We start from the raw sequence: 20,468 nt of genomic DNA, 5'->3' as shown, positions 1-20,468 counted from the left end.
TTAAAAAAACACTCACAATCTGTCATTTCAGGATTTGACAAGAAATATTTATATATGTCAGACTAAATGCAGAGAAACATTACACACAACGGTTTTCGTTTTAATCAGAGTAAGGATTCTCTTTATTAGGAATAAAAAATGCAGTTCATTACCAAAGACACACAGGGCTGCCATCTTCTTCCATTTATAAAGTTTTTTTTCTTCAAGAAAGTTTTAAATTTTAGGTGATAAACTGATAACCTGTGTGTGCTAATTCAGTGGGTTGAGAAGGTAGGCAGCCCTGGATTTCCTTTAGAGAAGTTTTGTGCAAAAGTGATACAGTATAAGAAGGCAGATCATGCAAGAAGCTCTCATGCAAAAATATCATAATTTTTGTCATTAAATCAGGATGGGACCACAGAACAGCTCCACATCAACATTCTTTTTGTAAAGGCATTATTAGATATTTTAGGTACAACATGAAGATATTTTGTATGTTGAATAAGACAAGGCTGGTAATAAAGAAAATAATGCAGCAGTGTAAATTATTATTGTTTTCAGTTCAGTGGTTTAAGATTAAAGGAAGCAGTAATGTGGAATAAAACCATATAGATTTGTCTGTGCAAAACCTTCCAATTTAATCCAGCCTTTTCTCATCTTCATTGTTGCTGTCACACGCTCACACACAAACAAAACTTGTATCTTCATTTTTGTGATTTTTTTTTCTTTTTTGACAAATGTTAATTTAGAGAATACCTGGTTGTTTTTTTTTATCTTAGGTCAGAATTTCATGATAAATGGATTACTATAATTGCCCCATAATTACTTGAAAAATCTTCTTACACTGAACAACTTCCAAGTTAAGAAGTTTTTACTTTCTCCTGTAAAGTGAAGTTTTAATGATGAGGGTTTTGTCTGACAGTAACGAAATGTTACTTTTATTTTTTTTTCCTCCTGACTGTTAAAAGCAGCTGAACAAGCTCTTAAAAATTTTATACCAAAAATGTACCCAAATTAAGCAAAATGCTTTCTGTTGCTTTAAAGTAAGCCCAGGTCTACAATATGTAGCACTGTAGCTGGAATTTCTGATCTGATTGGAAAAACTGGGACAGGATTTACAAAAGCTTTCCAATAAAAATAAAAAAATAAATCTTAAGATAAACACATGAACCTCATTCTTGAATATATTTGTAAGCAATTTCTTAAATGTATTCTTGAATAAAATTTACGTCAGATTCATAAACTGCTGTACTGTTTACAGCTCAGCTCTTTTAACGATGGATCTCATTGCCCTCACTGCAAATGCAAACTGAGCAAATCCTAAATAAGAAACAGTGATACATGTACTAGAGAAGGTGAGGGAAATAATAACAGGAAACAATACAATACAATTGTGATACTGGGAAGCCAATCTTTAACTAATGAACTTTAAGAACAATCTTCATTATAAATCTTGAGAAATTAGACATTCATTCAAGTAATATAAAATGTAACTGATCATTTTAAAATGCTGAGATCCTACAGTCTATTGGCGTTTTCTAGTGCATGGCACATACACAATTATACTATACTATACTACTAATCACCTCCACTCAATTTTTTTACTCTTCCTTTAGGACAATTTATAAGATGGTATCTGGAAGCAGGGTCTTTTTAAGTTCTTGCTCATTTAATGCTCCAAGAATACTAACAATGAGAATTTTCTTAAGAAGGTTACTGAAGAATATCAATTAATCTTAAGCAGGAATTTAGGTTAAAATAACTCATCTCATAAGAATACATTTTTTATGGCACTTTTGTTAATCTAGTCCCAGATTACCCACGTAAGTAATTATTTAAGGGGAAACTTTCCAAATCATTGTAGCAGAAAGATCATCAGATGTTGACAGTGAGCTAAAACCTTTAAAATGTTCTGAGAAACTGAACCAAAGCAGAAGTTTTGTCTTTCTATGCAGAATTTAGCTTAGGAATAACAATGCTTGCCAGCTTTGGAACATGCGATACACTCCTTTTTCAATCACTCATAAACAAAAAACATGTAATATAAAAATAGAAAATTTCTTTGGCAAAAAAGAATAAATTATAGTTTACACAAAATACACACAATTGCCAACAAAGTGGCCACATAAGAAGCATTTCTCTGGTGAAAAAAAAAACAGTTCAATAGAAAAATATAGCTCTATATCTCTGTTCACAACATAAATGTAAATTAGCTACATGCTGGGCAATGAAAAAGACATCGTTCAAGAGAAACATCGGCATAAAATGAAAGAAAGAGAACCGTGTTTCAGTGCAATCAAGAATGCAAGATCTTGGATTTTTCTCTAAAACGTGGCATGATTTAATTTTTTTAAGCTTTTATTAAATAAAGTTTGGTATAAAATAAATACATACACTCATCATCAAAGAAATAGTCGCAAAAATAGTTCCAGAAGGAAATGTTGGATTGCAATTCTATTTGGAATAAAGATAAATGTTACCAGGAACAATGAATAATCATCACATTTATTGAGCTTCTCATAAATAGGTAGTGTGTATAGCATGTGTAATTCAGTGGAGTTGTAAATGTTGCTATGTCCTGTGATAATCCACCCCATGCAGATTGAATATTTATGCAGTTTCTACATATGTTTTAGTAGTGGTGAAGTGTTGATAGTGCATCATATAGCATCCTACACATTTGAAGATATCTGTGTCTTCACAACAAGTTCTTGAGACAGCAGCAGTATGTGACAGTCTGGCAGAACTACCCACCATGTTTTATTTCTGTCAGTTGATTCCTTGTAGGGGCTACTATTTTTTTGATGATGAGTATACACAAAAATGTGGAATAAACATATCTATGATTTGGAATTTGCCCTAAATCTGTGTGGAAAGTAAAGTTGCTTAGTGCTACATTCTAACAGCGTGAAGCTTCTTCCCAAAAGCCCCTTTACGTAACAAACCCAAGTTTGGTATAAAACACATAATATGAATGATGTGCAGTACAGTACTGAAGTATAGAAACATATTCATGATGTGCAGTATAAAAACAGCCACAGTCTTGCAAAGGGAATGGCTCTGTACCTCAGTAGACTCAGTAGACAGTATTCAAATTAGGACAATAACCTTAGAATAAATAAAGAATGAAGGAAAGATACCAGTAAATAAAAAATGTGCAAGATCATAATTTACAAAGCTGAATGAATGCATTTTTCCTGTAATAATAAAAAAGTATTTCATGCCCAATACATTTGGTTATACAATGACCATAACAATACAGTTTTATATATATAAATATTTATATATGTAGTCATTTTCATCATTCAGCTATAAAAGAGGTGCTTTTTTTCTGGTTATGGCTAGAAGCATGTACAAACGTTTAGCTTAATAGGTGCATTTAGAGATGGAATAAATAAATAAGCTAATAAACTAATAAATTAGTTTGGTGATGTCTTACTAGATTAGTGACAATGTTGTCTAATAAGACCTTAAAAAAATATTTCCACTATTTTTGCATATTTGTCACATTTAAATGTTTCCCCCCATTCAACTACATTTTATGGACAATAGTATTGGAACACAAGATTCTTATTTTTTAAATAAAAGGTATTAAAAATAGATTCTCCTGTTTTTTTTTTTTTTTTAGATTAATTTTACTGCCAAGAGCACACTTTTTGTTCTAAATTTTGGAGAATTGCTGTGAGGAATTGATTGCACTCACCCATGGCAAGACCATAAGTGAGGTCAGGATGTTGAAAAATCAGCACGCATCATCTAAATACCTTAACCCATCTCAAAAAATATTGGATGGATCTTAATCATTCAAGAGAACACAGTTCCACTGTGTTATTAATCCCTTTGGCCCAATTATATGTTCATGTTTAAGTTTATATTTATCTCCAGGGTGTCCTACTCTATTGGCAATACGTTTCTGCTCATCTGTGTCAGCAGTGGGTGCCAATTAAAGTAGCTGCATGCATTCATTTTAAGTGATGCCCACACAAGAACACAAGTAAACACACAATGGACAATTTATTTATTAGTTAATTGTTAATTTAATAATCAATGTATCTTCAATAAATGAAAAAAAAACACTTATCATTCCTGCCATGTGTGTTTACTTGTGTTGTATTTTGTTAAAATCGGCTGAATGAATGAATTGTAGGCATTAAAATGTGATAAATATCCAAAAATGTAAACACTAGGAAGAGATGTAAAAACTATTTTTCACAGCACCCTTATTGAATTTGGAGACCACATTTTGTAAAATATAAAAATTATTGAAAAAACAAAAACAAAAAAACAATCTGATATCAACATTCTCTGGACAAATCAGAAATCTGCAATTAGAAAAATGCAGTCATTGGTGTAAAATGAATGGTGCAGTATGTGAGAAATAAGCCTATTTTGACCCAATGGTCACAGTTCTGCTATAGAAGCTCTCACAGTGAGGCGTTTGGGCCGTTTTCATTCTCAGTCTGGCTTTTCTGGCTTTTTAACAGCGGGCTGGGGAAGACTGTGTTTGTGCTGCAGGTGGGGATTTTGCTGGGTTGAAGAGTTTTACTGTGTGTGGACTGCCAGTCTCGTTCGAAGACTCCCTTCAACTGTTCCCCTAAACTGAAGCTCCGCTCATCCTTTGCTTTACTGATGACCAGTCCAGTTCCAGCATTGACCAAGAATTCATTCGCCACCCAGTCAAAGTTTCCTGTAGAGAGAAAAAAACAAACAAAATAATAACAAGATTACCTACCTTATACTTATGCTAGATTTAAACTAAACTAAATATTTCCGGTATACATGTAGCATGATGGATCAAGAAATGTTACATTTCCACTTCAATTTTAAAACCTGAATGTCCCATCTATCTGGAAGCCACTATCAGGCCTCTCTTTATCGCTGATAATTCATTTTGCCTTACCAGGAGCATTCTGGCGTGTAGTGTTTAGCCTCACTCACAAGATAACAGGTGTGGAGTTTTCCAAGTTGTCTCTTAAGGTGACACTTCAAGATCAATTAGCATAGTGACTTTTAGCACATAAGCAGAAAGTAATTTGGATTTTAAGATGACATGAAATATATTTTTTGGTAGCCAATCATGATCAATACAAATTCAGTCATTGAATAAAGTGATAGAGCTCACCTATGTACACAGATTTGTCCGTCACCATGTATCTGTGATGATTGGTGCCGATAAGAGACCCATCTTGCAGGAGCCAAGGGATAAAGAACTTCTGCACAATTATTAAAAACATGCAAGAAATTGTGACATTCTGGGTAATTAACTCATTGATTATGTTGATGATCATGTTTTTTAAACTAGGACAAAATAAGGCACTCACTAATCACATTAGTTTGTGCAGTTAATGGAGATCAATCATTATTAGGTCCTAGTTTCTCAATTTTATTTAATAAACTTTATTTAAAGAAATGAAGATACATTTTTTGAAGCTGCTATTTAATATAGCTACATAAATTAACACAAAATGCCTCAGGGTGTATTTGATCACTGTTCTGCAGAAAATATATATATTTTTTTCATTTAATTATTTAACTATATTATTTTCAAGGTGTGAACATAGCAACAGGAAAATCCTTTGCTTTTCAAAAGCCATAACATTAAAGACACTGACAGCTATAGTGTATGATATTGACAATCTGGTAACAATGACATCTGTCAAGAGAAGGTGTCAATTTATTAGGCAGCAAGTGAACAGTCAAAGTTGGCATCTTGCTCTTACAGCCTGGAACACAGAGGTAAGGCAGTCGAGGATAACATGTGATCTACAAGTTTACCTAAGGTAGCATGGGAGTGACCACTACACTGACTTGAATAAGTGTCAGAGTGAGTAGGGGGCATACACCTAGTTTGCAAATAGATGTTTGAATATATATGGCTACAAATGTTCACCTGCCGCACCAAACTCACCAATAATAATATTTGGAAATATGCAATTCTATGTAAAAAAAAAATACATATATATTTATTCAAACAAAGTATAAACACACAGTGGTTTCCACAGTTTACACAATATTAAAAAATTGGTTTTAATGTTACAGCTCATCAGTGTATATAATGGTCATACAGTGGTCAGCTGGAGGATGCTCAATGCAGATTCTTCTAATAAAGTGAACACAAAATAGTAGATTAAACTGACACTAACATGTTCTGTCCAATAGGTGGCACACTATTCCTAGCTCTCCTCAGTGTTGAAGAATATGGTAGGAAGTACTAACTAATTCCACAGTTCTGGGCAGAAAAACAGACAAAGATAGTAAGAAATAAAGCCAACAATGTCCACAATATGTCTACTCACCACCTCCATAGAGCAGTTGGACATTTCCATGCACAGGCTTTTCAGAGACCACATGAAATTGGAAGTGAGAGGATGCGTCTGCTGCCTGCAGCTTATCAGCATACGAATTTCAATGTGCTTCAGGATCAAGGCCTCGCGGAGCATCTCGTCGATGCGTGACCAGTATTTGCTGAAGCATACAGAGCAAACAGTCTGAATACCACAAAAATATGAGCGCTAGAAAACAGTCAGTAAGCCTACCTGAGTACATATAATAATTGTACTAATGTATTTGTTATTTTACTATACATATATGTGAGACAGTGTAGATTAAATTTGTTACTCTAACACACTTTCATATGTATAGGAATCTTGAGCATGAATTATAATATTACCTGCCATGTGTGTGAAAAACACAATATTTTACAGGACACACGGTGTGAATATACTCACTTGTGTGAATTTTGAATGATGAGGGGAAGATAGTCGGTTATGGATATATAGATGAACTCTCTTGCCTCCTGAATGACATGTATAATGGCCTGAAGATCTCGGTTCCGATCTTTGGGGGAGAATTTATCTGGAGAACTCTAAGAAAACAAACTAAGTTATTAATAATATTGCATTTAAGATTGTTTTACAAAAAATACACATTGTTAAAAACAAGGGTAAAAAAATATTTCTGGCGGGAGGAGTTACTTTTTGCCAAAAAGTTACTGTTATTTTCAAAACCAAGATACAATAAAAATACAAAGGAAACATTTCACTTATTTTACATTAAACACAAATTAGAATAATAAAACAAAACATAAGATTGTACACTTCAAGGGTTTATTGACTTTTGTAATACTATACACTATCCAACAACATTTCTGCAAATATTTTATTATATTATATTATATCAGTGTTCAGCTTGTATAGCAGTCTAGTTTTACTGTCTTCTGAAAATAACACATTTATTAACGTCTAAATATCTGGTGTAAAATGGGGTATAATTCTCTTAAACTGGCCACTGGATAGTCAACGTGGCACCTCATGGCAAAGAACTCAGAGAATGTGAGAAATAGACTCAAGCTAGATTTTCAGCAGGGTTAATAATGCTTTTATTTATTTTTTATTTCTGTTAAAAGTGTCATCTATATGCAGTCTAAAACAAGTATATCAGGATTTTGTTTTTACTTTTTACTTTTTTTACAGAGCAGGTATGTTATAGAACACATGGCTTAAGCAAAGATACAAAGTGCTTTAGACTGAATATGTCAGCAAGTGGCTGCATGTGGCAATACATCCTCCGACCTTGACAGTCACACATTAGTTATTCTTTCCAGGAAAAGAGAATGGAGAAGTGTTCAGTATCCAAACATATCTCTGAAGAGAACTCCATCACGAGGAGAGCAACTATGAATGTGACAAGAATTTTGATTGATTTTAACTCTCAGCCTCTTCAAGCTCTTCATAACAGTCATATCTCTCTGAACACTATCTTCTAATCTCTGAAGAAGTCATCGATCCTAGATGAATGAGGTCCACTTAGAGTAAGGTCCAGCAAAGCAGACTTCCTGTTTGAGACAAGGCTGCCTTGTGGCTGTGTACATGTGTGTTATCTCTCTGTGTGTGTATTATAGCAGTGTCTCTTAACCCTGGTCCGAGAGGCCCACTGTCCAGCACATTTTAGTGCTTTTCCTCCATTAACACACCCACTTTAACTCTAACTTTAACAATGGGCAGACTATCAGTGCAGGAAGTTTAAAGTTAATATTATTGCCTGGAAATCTGATTGACTATTGACTCGTGAAAACTGGACTTTTCTCATCATTCCCAAGAGCATGTAAACACAGCAATCAGAATACAGATTAATTACATTTAATATCAATTCATATAAAACATGGAACTATTCTGAAACACATCACATGTGTCAGCAGGTCAGAAAAGCTGGACTGTACACGTTTTGTGGATTATAATAGTGCTTATAGGTACATTTTAAATCTAGATATTAAGCAAGTTAGGAAGTTATCCAGGATAATTTCACTGTCATGCAAATATTTTGTACCTAAATTTTTGTTCCATTTTTTTTTTTTTACATTTTTGAGCAAATGTGAAAAAATGTGAAAAAAACACTTCTTTTTTTACATTGTGTTATATTCCAATGATAAATGGTCCAATAGGAATGCTCCAAAATCACTTGTTTTACATTGACTATTTTGGAGATAGCCATTGGATTCAAAGAAAATCCAGTGCAGCAAAATGCAAGATTTAATTTGCTTCAAAAAATAATCGAAATATGCACAGTTTTGGGCTCAGAGTTCATTTCAGAGTAAAATCTTCATGATCACATATTTAACCTGTGATCATGCAAGAATGATTGTGCAGAAACGCCACAGTCTCCTCTGGGCCAAAGCTCATTTCACATTTGAATTAATCTGACATATGGCTTCATCTTTGCATGTTACAGTTTAACTTTGTAAAATTGCGGATTGCACCATGAACTGTTTCTTAAAGTATTCCTGAGCTCATGCAGTGATTTCCAGTACAGAATCATGTCTGTTTTTAATTCAGTGCTGCCTGAGGGCCTGAAGACTCACCAGCATCCCATCCTGTACTGACCATCAAATAAAAGAAAAAATATAGACTTTTAAAAGAGCTGTAAGGTCAACAAGGTCACTTGCAATCCTGGCTCTAAGGACTAATATCAATTAATTATTTCCGTAATTGGTCTACAGTACGTCACACACTTGCGCTTACCGAGAAAAAGGCTGTGGTGTTGGTGCCATTCAGTTGAAAGCTCAGTGCCTTTTCTTTGTTGTAAAGTGCAGCCAGCCTCTTGGACCATATAGCTGGCACGAAATCCCTGTACTGCAGCTGTTTGTAGAGGCTGAATATCCTGTGAAGGTCCAGCACCAAACAGCTACAATCATAAATGATGACTCCCAGCTCCTTCCTCTGTCAGAAATTAAGAGGTTTAAAGAAGTTAGGAATGATTCATGCACTTAAAGGACAATTCTTTTTATTTCTTTAATGTGTTTCTTCTTAATATTGTATAATTATGTAGACCGTTAATTTATAATAAAATTTAAGAAGATACAGCTAACAAATGTGGCACAGAAGCCAGTGAAAATTATTGAAAGGCAAGTCTAAAAATCTGTTAGGAATTTTATAAGATTATGTTAAGCAAAGACCTAATTTTTGGGTCTACTAAAAATCTTACCTAAAAAACACAAACATAAATAATAAATCAACTGAAATGAATGAAACTTGGTGGGTTGTTGTGCTAGACTCTTATGGAGTGACGCTTTGGTCTACTCTTTGGTCTTTATTATAGGGTCTAAAAATGGAGTGACGCTTTGGTCTACTCTTTGGTCTTCATTATAGGGAATTTGACAGGCAAACATTACATTGATAAAGTTCTGCAAACAGTTGCCTTACAATTTCTGAATGCACACTCAAGTGTGTTATTAAAAGAGGACAATGCTTGTCCACATACAGCTGCCTTCTCAAAAACCTGAAGATACAGATACTGTGTTACTGCCAGTCACATCACCAGACCTATTATTGTTAGAAAATGTGAGAGAATATTCAAGCTGCACGCAATGGATTATTACAGGACACCATTTTTACAACTCCATGCCAATATGTCTAACATATTGCTTTACTCATGTGTATCTCAGTAGAGTCTAAATTTTAATGATTTATTGTTCCTGTCAACCCTTATCTTCCTTCAGAATAGCACTGCTATTGACACTTCCACTATTTTTTTTCACTATCATTTCTTTCAAAAAGAGAGTAGAACATTCTCAAATAATATTTATTTAGACTACATTTAATATGCTTTCGCTTGCTAAGACTCTACTAAATATTTTCTGCAGTGATGCTGTATATAAGCTTTATTGTATCATTCTTTGCTCTGAGAATCAGAAAGGGAGGGCAGGAGGATTCCCCAAACTACAGAACTATAACTGGAGCTTAAGTGATCAGAGGGTGTCAGGAACTCTTATGCTTTCCCTTCATGTCCCCCTCTTCAGGCTTACCCACCTCGTCGGCGGTCTTCTGGCAGCGGGCCCAGGCCTGGTGCACTTAAGGCATTTTCAATTACAAACTATTCTAAAAGGCTAGACCTCCAACAGTCCACATTCACATAGGGCTTCATTACCATATCCTCACTCTCTGTGCATTCTAATAAGAGATAGGGCCTGGCCTGTGTGTTACAACTGCTGTTTTCTCTCAGAAGCACACATTTATGAAGGCTACTGACAGCTTTTAGATCTTGTATTGTGTAATATATGATAACTGTCTTCTGGGCAAAGATAAGGTTATGGTGCCTGAACAAACACTAAGTCAAAACTCCCAAAAATCTGGAGCTCCTCATTACCGTAGACAGTGATCTCCAGTCCATGTCAGCACTGCCAATGTACATGTGTTTCCGGTCCACCACCCAGAAGGAGGAATGGAGCTCGCCTGTGGTGAGGGCGGTCATGTTCACATCGTGCACTTCTGCACCTGAAATTGCAAGGCACAGATTTATGAGAGATAAGAAGCATTTATTCCAAACTTATCATCAAATGGCACTTTAAGAATATTTGAGATACTTATGAATGGAAACGCACAAAATAAGCAGTCCCTGGATAAAAGTCCAGTTGTGAAATTTCCCCAGCCGCAAAGTGGTACCTCGTGTAAAATGACAGACTGAGGTCACTGAGGTTGCCATCTATTGCTACAGACCTTCAAACTTCATGCTGCCTTCAGATTAGCTCAAGAACTCAAGAAAATACGTAGAGAGCTTAACAAAATGTGGTTCCATGACCGATTAGCTGCAAGTGCACTGCAAATCTTTGGATGCAGTGGTGTAAATCACAACACCACCAGACTATAGTGGAATCAAAGTTTTCTGATTCTCATAAATCACTCTTCTTCATCTGGCAATCTACACTCTAAGAAATATAAGTACAGATTTGTACTTAAAAGAGTACAAAGCTTGTCGCTGGGGCTGTACCTTACATTAAGGTTCAAAAAAGTACCTTTCAGTGAAAGTCCTTTTTTGTACCCATGGTTTTTGTGCCAGTATAGATTATAAAGATTATAAACATTGTCATCAACTAAAAATGGCTCAAAAACTTGATGATACAAAATTGTCTGGCTTTCAAATAAAAAATGTGCAATTTAAATATATACTGTTCATTAGTACAGTGATGCAGAATTCTGAATGTACCTTTTGGCTGGTTAAATGGTACAAATCTGTACTTATTGCTGTTAGAAATGACTTTGTACTTCAGAGGGAACAAATCTGACCCTGTAAAGACCAATATTGTACCTTTGAGGGTACAATTATAAAGAATGTACCTTCGAGTACAAAAAAGTACTCATATCGTACCTCTGTTTTTTAGAGTGTAATACACAAGTCTGGGTTTGGCAGTTGCCAAAAGAACTGCACTTGTCTGACTGCATTGTGCCAGGTAAAATGTTTGGTGGAGGGGTGATTATGGTGTGGGGTTGTTTTTGCAGAGTTGACTAGGCCCCAGTGGAATAATGATCAAAGATTCCCATGAACACATTCCTAAACCTTGTAGAAAGCCTTCCAAGAGGAGCTGAAGCTCTCATAGTTGCAAAGGGTTTGTCGTCTTGCTTTTAAATTTAAGCAATCAATATGTAATTGCTGTGTGACTTTAAAGACACAATCTGAAGAGTTTTGAGTTAAGTAATTGACTTTTTTCATAGGCTCAAAAGTAATTGGACAACTGACTGATAAGCAGTTTTATGACAAAATAAGGTAGTAAAAAGAGTGGAAAATTAGAATTTGGCACAATAAGATATTATTAAATCTTGTACATAAATGACTCAAAACTAAAAAAGTGGTACATTAGCAATAAGATGTTTTGTACATATTATGCATACTTTTCTGTCTTTTCTGGACCACTTTTCATAGTAAATGACCATGGCATAAAGGATCTGCCTGATGTTTTGGAGATGATCTGACCCAGCCTTCTCTTGTCAAACTTGTTTTGATCCTTATTCTGGTCAAAATGTTTCTTTTAAGAAGTGTGAGGATTCATTCAATGAATGGATAAAGAATGAATTTCACTGACCATATTTAGAAAGAAGCTTGAGCTCTGGTGCTATGGTGTTGTTTTGCAACCCGTAGACCACCCTCAGATGAACATTCTTAGACTTTAAATCCATCAGCTCCTTGAGTAAGTGCTGACCCTGCAGGCAACATAAAAAAGTCATAAAAAGGAGCTATAAATAGCAGACAAATACAACAATACAACTGTTTTTCTTATTATCACAGTAGCCCCAGTGGATGAAGACAGCAGGTGGAGTTACCACCAGCCTTCTTGGATGTTTTATCTCCAACCCAAATCTTACAAATCCCATTGAGCCAATTTAGTCGATGACTACTGAAGACGCTAGTAATTAGCTGGATCAGATGGGGCGGATTAAGGTAGGATCAGTAACAAGTACAAGGTAATTCTTTGTTGGTGTGAGATCTAGATCTTAGATGATCTGGTCTATGTACATGTTGATTACTGATCAATAATACATAACTGAACAGAGCTGGACTGGCTAAGTGCTTAATACGTACGCTGCAAAGGGCTCCCCTTATCATCAATTTATGAAGAGTTAGTGTTCCATTTCACTCAGAATATGCAGCAAAATTATACTTTAGGAAATGAAAAGGGGAAAAAGACTCTGCGAAAGTGTGTGTTCCTTTTAAGGTTGGACTTTTAATAGGGGAGCATATTTAGAGGTTGTTGTAACCGTTGAAATTCAGTGAATATGAATCTCAAACAGGAAATCTGGGAGTAACTCCATGAGACGAGGCCCATGTTTAGTCAGTGTCCTAAATCCTGCGGTAGTGATGTGGACGAGTCCCTAGCACACTTGCTAAATATGCAATACTGATGGTGGACGAGGCTCGTTGCCAGTGCTCTATTTGGAATTTAGTTAGTATGTTTTGCTACACATGCTATCTTGCAAACTCTGTACAATTTTTACAGGGTGAAAAAGTGTGACCAGATACATCAGATGACAGCAACTGTTATTGTAAATGTATTATATTAGATGTCATGCACTTCCTGGTCTTAATTTAACAACACAGCAAATAGAAAAAGAAATAGCAAAAGAAACAGTACAGTGCGAACCTGTAACGAATATATAAGTTAATATACTGCAAAATTAACAAATTACTAAAATATTCTTATTTTTGTTCATGTGTTTGGTGTATTCTGTGGATAATTAAGCATGCAATATCTAGAGCTTGGATACACTTTTAGTTATGTGGAGTTCTCAAATTTGCGCCAATAAGTAAGATCCTTATCACACTGCAGATTAAACTTGTCAGAGATTTCATGTTCTTGGGCAGCTTTGCAAGCCTGGAATCTTCCAGATTTCCACAGTCCAGCTCAGATGAGCAGTAATAAATGTGTATATATTGTTCCCATTACTTAATCTGAAAAATATGCTGTCAAAAAAGCACTTGAACACTTCTTTCAGATCTTAGGGATTTAAGAAAAAAATAAAAAATGTGAAGTCTTTCTGAAAAAGACTGGAATTTACTCAAACTACACATGAATGATTTTGGGACAGTATTTATCATGAAGCAATTAAGCTTTTTAATTCAGCATGCAGGCTGCCATCTGTCTGTGCTTCTTAATGGCACAGTAAAACTGTTGACTGAATGGGAGCTAATTTGAATGCTTTGTACTCCAAATGTAATAGAAGCACAAATGTGGGCAATTGCTCTGTGTGTCTGGGACATAATTAAGTAAATGTCTTGTTTTATTAGAGTTTGTCACAACAAGTTACTAAAACCTCTGTGGATTACGTTTTACACATAATAATTTTTTTCCTCTTATTAAGTTGTCTAGTTTCTAAATCAAGTCATAATAATAATAATAATAATAATAATAATAATAATAATAATAATAATAATAATAATAATAATAATAATAATAATAAAGCAAGGGATAACCACAGGCTGACCAGTAAGAAATGATTTGCTACACTCAAAAGAACAGTTGCTGCACGCAGAAGGAATCAGCTGAAAGTAATGAAACCTGGTGGATACTCGGAGATGACCAGTGAATCCATGTGTAATTATCTTCCAAATAGCATTACATTTCTTCTGGGTGCAAATATCTTTGGAACTCTTTTTTTGACTATGAGACCAAAACAGTACAAACTAATCTAACGAATGTTCTGGTTTTTCATGGCTTTCATTTAGTCCAATTCAGTTCCATAACCAGAGCCGTACTTTACTGGGGCTATTAGATCTGTGCAACCACCAGCAGCCCACAGAGCAATTTTCAATCCTGCTGAAGAGCTACAGAGGGAGCCATTAGGGAAAACGTATCTCCATTCGGCAGAGAGTTTCAGCAGAGTGTGGAGCTGGTGCAAAATATGGAAAAATCCCTCCCTATTGCAAGGTTTGCAAGAATTCTGAGTTTGAGCCTTTGGTTTAAGGAAGGATTATGAGCTAGGTCAGCAAAAAAGTCTCATGTGCAATCTATTTTGACCTCCTCCTTTTTTCAGATTAATTTTGTATATTCTCATTATAAGGATTTTTTTGTAGCATTTTTGTCTTGAAGCTTTGTTCGAGCATGTTTCATGTAATTCATGTTGCCTTGCCATGAGCACACTGGTCAGTGTTTAACTTCACACGACAACACCTCACAACTTTTACAGGTGTCTAAGGTTGCCAACATATAAATATTTGGCAACCAGAAAAAGACACAGTAAAGATGAGTGAAGGGGAAAACCATTTATATTCTTGCAGAGTTTCTGCTAGTGTTTTTTTGTGAGGTGAAGGGGGTGAGCCTTTTACTCACATTTGCTACCTCTTCACAAACTCTTAGTTTTCAGCAGAAAGTTATACGCTGTATAGAACTAGGAAAGCAACATAAGTTAAGCTAACTTTGCCTTTTTTTTCTCTGTGTAAATGTAAATGTGATCTGAATAGCCCTACTAAAGTACATTTATTATTAAAATTACACTGCTAGTATTATTAATTATTAAAAAAGCACTACTCATATAAAGGTATGACTAAAATAGCGCTGCTGAAGTAAATGTAAGGAAGTGTTCAACAAATATTTATGAATTGTAGTTTTGTAATCAGATTTTATTTAAAACTATATTTAGGTTATGCAATTTATTATATGGTGAAAAAAGTAGGGAGTGTAATGAAAACACAAAAAAAAACATGTAAAGTTTTGGGTATTCTACCTTTAACCAAATGTTTCATTTTAACAAAGACCAGGATTTTAGGAACAATGAACTTTAGACAGATGAATCTTGAGACTGGGCGTTCTTTTAACTAATTCTGAACCCTTCCAAGCATAAAGGTATATTGCATGAATTAAACCCACAGTCCATCGAAAAACAGAAATGCATAGTTACCTGTCTGCCGTAGGTGTAGTGAGACCAGTGATCGGTAGAATTCAGAGCCCACAAAGGTGACACAATCTCCACCGATTTCCGCGCCCGGTTCAGAAGACTTTCCAACCCTGTGGTCAGCGGCATTGTGTCCTCATGTGAAATGAAGATGCGATCTGGAATATTCTGCACAAGCACTGCCCTGTATTTGCAAAAGAAACAGAGAGAACAGTGTCACAGTGTTAGATATCATTCAGTATCGATTTTGTTTGTATGTGAATGGTCTGTTATTTTTTGAAGGCTAATAACATTAGACTTAAGGGATCTGGTCTATCTGTTCTAGCCAACTTTAGGAGTTTTCCCTAATAAGGTATCCAAATAGGAACACATAGTATCATATATGGATAATGTCCTATGTCCAGTAATATTAACACAGTGTATAGAGCAGCTTCAGGGTTTTTTTAGTCTTTAGTTTATCTACTAAAAGATCTACTAACTGCTATTGTCAGACCATTTAGCTTATTTTAACAAATAAACAAAGAAAATGTCTGTCTCTTCTGTCGAAAAATTCTAAATTCTACTTTGAACAGACAAACACAGGTCAGTAATACATTGAATAACTATCATATTCTTTGAACAAAGTAATTAAGTGGAAATATATATATATTTAGGCTTTATCTGAGAATATTTTACATGTAAATCAGTTTAATTACCCAAATGAGAGAAAGTTGGAACACTAAATAAAAAATTGCAGTGTTTCTTACATTTACTTTCTACACAATCCAATTAAAATATATATTTTCTGATTTGGATCTGCACTTTGTAACTTTAAAGTACTTGAAACATATAAGGGAGCAAACAACTGGACCTCTCTAGTTTTGATATATATAACATTTGACATTTTTCAGGGTGACCTTTCTAAATTAGACCCTGCTGATTTATAGCAGCCAGAGCCGTCAGTGCAGACCATCGCATTGACCTTCATACTGCAGACACATGGGTATGGTGTAGACTTTTTGACACAGACAAAATATTTTCTGTGGTGAAATGGTCCAGCAAATCCTCCCCTTAGGAATGAGGGTTTAGACTGGCAGAGCTGAAACAGTCACAGATAGAGATGACGAGAGAGAAATGAAACAAGTGCTAACATTAGCTGATTTGTGCTCATGTTCCATCAAATGGATTGTTGAATGGAGTCCAAATCTAATTTGTTGAACAGATTTTGTTATATCAACCAATTAGTTCCTCAAAAATGCAATGAATACAATTACCAGTGTATGAGGAAGGAACCCATTTTGCGATCTGACTGAGAGACCAGGCCAATATACTGTTTCAGGGTATGTACGTGTTGAGGTGACAGTGGTAACATAAGACCCCTAAAGACCCTTTTTAAAACCAAATCACAAGGACATTTTTCAGTATTTAGTTACACACTCCCCCACAAAAAAGCTCTGAATCAATACTTTTCCCTTACCAGTGACATTTAAACCCACACAATCAGGTTAGCAGCATTGCAATAAGATCCTTTGTTGGAGAATGTGCGGGAACTACAGCATGCTACATCAGGATACCTAGGCAGACATACCTGCATTCTAATCCTACTCAGGTCTAGTAATATTATTTTGTTACAGTACATTTATGTAAAATAAAAAAATGATAATACAAGCATACACTAAGATTTAAATGTATTTTTCTGCATTAATACTGCATTATAGAAGTGTACTGACACGACTTCATATAATGATCGATACTGAGCTTTGGACTAGTTACTTAAAACATTGTTAATGATCTGTTTTATCTTTGGTCCAGAGAGTCCATTTCTTCCAAAAACTCAAAGAAATATTGAGTGAGGTCCACCACAGATGCTTACAATTTTAGGTGGTATTTGTGAATGTAAGTTTAATAAAATTGTCCATTTGGTTCTATCAGTTGTTGTTGAATGAAGGTTCTTAATACAGTTGCGTTTGAGGGATCAGAGATCACAGGTGTTCAGCTTAGGATTGTGGCCTTGCCTTATACACACTGAAATTCCTGGAAAGGTCACACTCCCAATTCCTTGAAAGGTTTAAATATATTATGAATTATAGGGGGAGCCAGTAGCTACAAGGGCAGAAATTCATGGGTAGCGTGAAGAAAGCATTCCACAAAAATCCAGCAAATTTTCTAGGTTTTCTAACTTTGGCACATGTTTCTAATGGCAGTCACTCTGACATAAACAAACTACAAAGCACCCTAAAGCTACAAACATATAAATTATTTTTGATCATTTTTCCTCTTAAAGTTGTTAAGATGTACAAAATACATTAATATGTTACTATAAAATGCACAATTCAAAATCTATTATCTATGATATGATTTTAATGAATAAGACAAGAAGTTAAATAATATTGTGCTTGTCCGCTTGTTTGTTCATTGCAGAATCTTTTAGCCAATGAAACTCACTGCTGAACTTAAGCACTGAACCCTGAATCTGATTGAAACAGACACCTAACTGACAGCTGCCTGCACCTTCATTCCCCAGACTGCCCAGTACAGCAGTAAATGGAGTGCTTTCAGCCTTCAGGGAGATCCACACAATACTGTTGCAATACACTGACTAAAATTTCACAGCAAGTTTACAGTACTCTAAAGTGGACTATATCTACTAGAAAGCCTGTTCTATAGAGTAGAGACAGTTCCCTAAACAAATGCATGACAATCAGGACCAATCAGGAAAATTATTTCAACATTGCCCAGTGAAATTACACTACAATAAGTTCTGATTGAGCAGCAGAAGCAAACCAATTTACAGTACTGATTTCAATGATACTGTATATGCTAATGTAATCACGGCTGAAGAGTAATTATCTCATTAAACACAATGTGGGCCCTGTGAGGAGGAAAAAGTTGGGTAGATTATTGCATAAGGAACAATGAAGTTCCTCACTACCTAACATATCAAAGTGTTGATTAGTTTGTTATATAAAAGCAAAAATTCCCTTGCCTTTTCCATTCTTGTGAGACAGCAGCTCTTCATTTATTCAGGAGTAGCCTCCTTTTCACTCTGACAGTTACAGTCAAACAACAGCCTTGTATCTAAACCCTTCTCCCTTACGCAATTTAATAGAACTAGTAGAACAACTAGATCAGAAAAGGTTGGGACACCTCAAATCAGAAAAGGTTGGGACATCGTGAAAAATGTCCAGGTAACTTCATACATTCCTGCATTTCTGGCCTACAACACATTTCACAAAAAGACTGAACAGTTTTAGTTATGAGATACTATAATAATGATGTGATTATAAATAGGTGAATTGGGAGGAATATCAGTGTGAAAAGGTTAAGAGCACAAGCCTAAGCATATACAAGTTTCTCTCCACTGAAGCTATCGATGTCCAACTGCAACTAGCAGTTGATCTGCACTTTCACACGAGGCTCTGAGCTCACATTTGGAGCAAAGAGGAATCAATTTAAACTTCGGTGTTCCAAATCGCATTTTCAACACTTATGAACAGGAAATGGAGAGCAGATTACCCTTGAGACTGTGAGGAAAAGGCTGAGTCTGGAAAATGTTCTTGGATAACAAGATACACACGAAGCACAGAAGGGCAAGCACGATAACAACAGGACTGGGAGGGACGTAGCCAGTCCACCAGCCAGTCCACCACCGAGATGGAAAGGGCTGACTGAGCTCGGGGCCACAATAAGTAGTGCAGTATAGTTAGACAGGAAGATTCCAGGGCATGGCTGCCTAGATTGGGTATGAAATGGAAGCCTTTAATGAGAAGAACTGCTAATAAAGCACCTTTCGGGTGATTCTCTGAGATGGTTGCCTTTTGGATCATATTTTTTTTACTTTTTATTTTATATATTTTAATCTGACAGATGATCAGACTTTGAAAAAAAAAATCCTACCTCAGGTAAGCTCACAACGGTCAAGCAGTTGATGGGCCAGTTTTCACCTTCGTATTTTCAAAAATATTTTTAAAATTATGCATACGTTTTTTTTAGGCTTTTATTTTTTTAACTGTCCTCTATATTATTTATACAGTTCAACATTTACCACGTATTCCTTATTATCAGCAAAATATTAAACAATCAAACAACAGGGTTGAAAATATAATAGGGTTAAAAGGACAATCTATCAACCTATTTTTTGTCTGTCCTTTAAATTACACATACAGTTCAACAAACATTTACAAAATTTATTCCTGGATCCAGGGTCTTCCCAATGTGATGTTATCTAATAGCAGCCATAATTCCAGATTTAGGCAGTAGCACCACATGGTATTTAACACATTATACATTTATAATTTTCTACAGTAAACAGTTGTTTACTATAATGTACATATTTAATATTTAATTTTAGTTGACATGTTGAGCTTATCACAATAAAAAACATGGAATTTAAGCTAAAAAGTGACACTTGCTATTATTTGCTTTCTGTCCAAGAGACACATGCAGTATCATATCCAAGGTGATAATGTTACAAGAACTGATTGATACTTTGTATTAGTGGGTAAACTGAATGGTGTGTGTTAAAACTGCAATTTTGCAATGTTGAAATGTATACATAATTTAAGAAAAAATATATATTTAGTTAAAATAGACAAATATAGGGTTACATTAAGAGCTTCACATTTATTGTAGTGTTTATTACAAGTCTGATGTTCATTGAAAATGTAATGATGGCCAGTGGGGACAAGCAAATATCTTTATGGAACTTTATATATGGGACTTAAAGGGCACCTGATTCAGAGAATCATCCGTTTTATTGTAACAGTCAAATTAACCAAGTATAATCTCTATGATAGAAAATCTGTAGTGCTATAATTATTCACAAGCATGTTTTTGATATAATGGTGAACAAAG

General features: G+C 35.1%; 1 protein-coding gene across 3 annotated transcripts in view; it reads right to left on the bottom strand.

The window, feature by feature from the left end:
• Positions 1–753: 753 nt before the first annotated feature.
• pld5 (phospholipase D family, member 5) overlaps positions 754–20,468 on the bottom strand; it is a 72,477-nt gene continuing 52,762 nt past the window's right edge. For all 3 annotated transcript variants that reach the window (XM_049472610.1, XM_022681932.2, XM_007230167.4), the window contains 8 exons: positions 15,642–15,819; positions 12,332–12,449; positions 10,621–10,748; positions 8,997–9,194; positions 6,708–6,844; positions 6,276–6,444; positions 5,102–5,192; positions 754–4,666 (listed from right to left, as the gene is read on the bottom strand). In XM_049472610.1, the coding sequence (XP_049328567.1) occupies positions 4,404–4,666; positions 5,102–5,192; positions 6,276–6,444; positions 6,708–6,844; positions 8,997–9,194; positions 10,621–10,748; positions 12,332–12,449; positions 15,642–15,819 (1,282 nt within the window). In that variant the 3' untranslated portion in view covers positions 754–4,403. The remainder of the gene's footprint in view (positions 4,667–5,101; positions 5,193–6,275; positions 6,445–6,707; positions 6,845–8,996; positions 9,195–10,620; positions 10,749–12,331; positions 12,450–15,641; positions 15,820–20,468) is intronic.

The sequence above is a fragment of the Astyanax mexicanus genome, chromosome 25, assembly GCF_023375975.1.
Source record: "Astyanax mexicanus isolate ESR-SI-001 chromosome 25, AstMex3_surface, whole genome shotgun sequence".
Lineage (NCBI taxonomy): Eukaryota > Metazoa > Chordata > Actinopteri > Characiformes > Acestrorhamphidae > Astyanax > Astyanax mexicanus.
The sequence above is the reverse complement of the archived record's forward strand: the minus strand, read 5'-3'. Positions and strand labels throughout refer to the sequence as shown.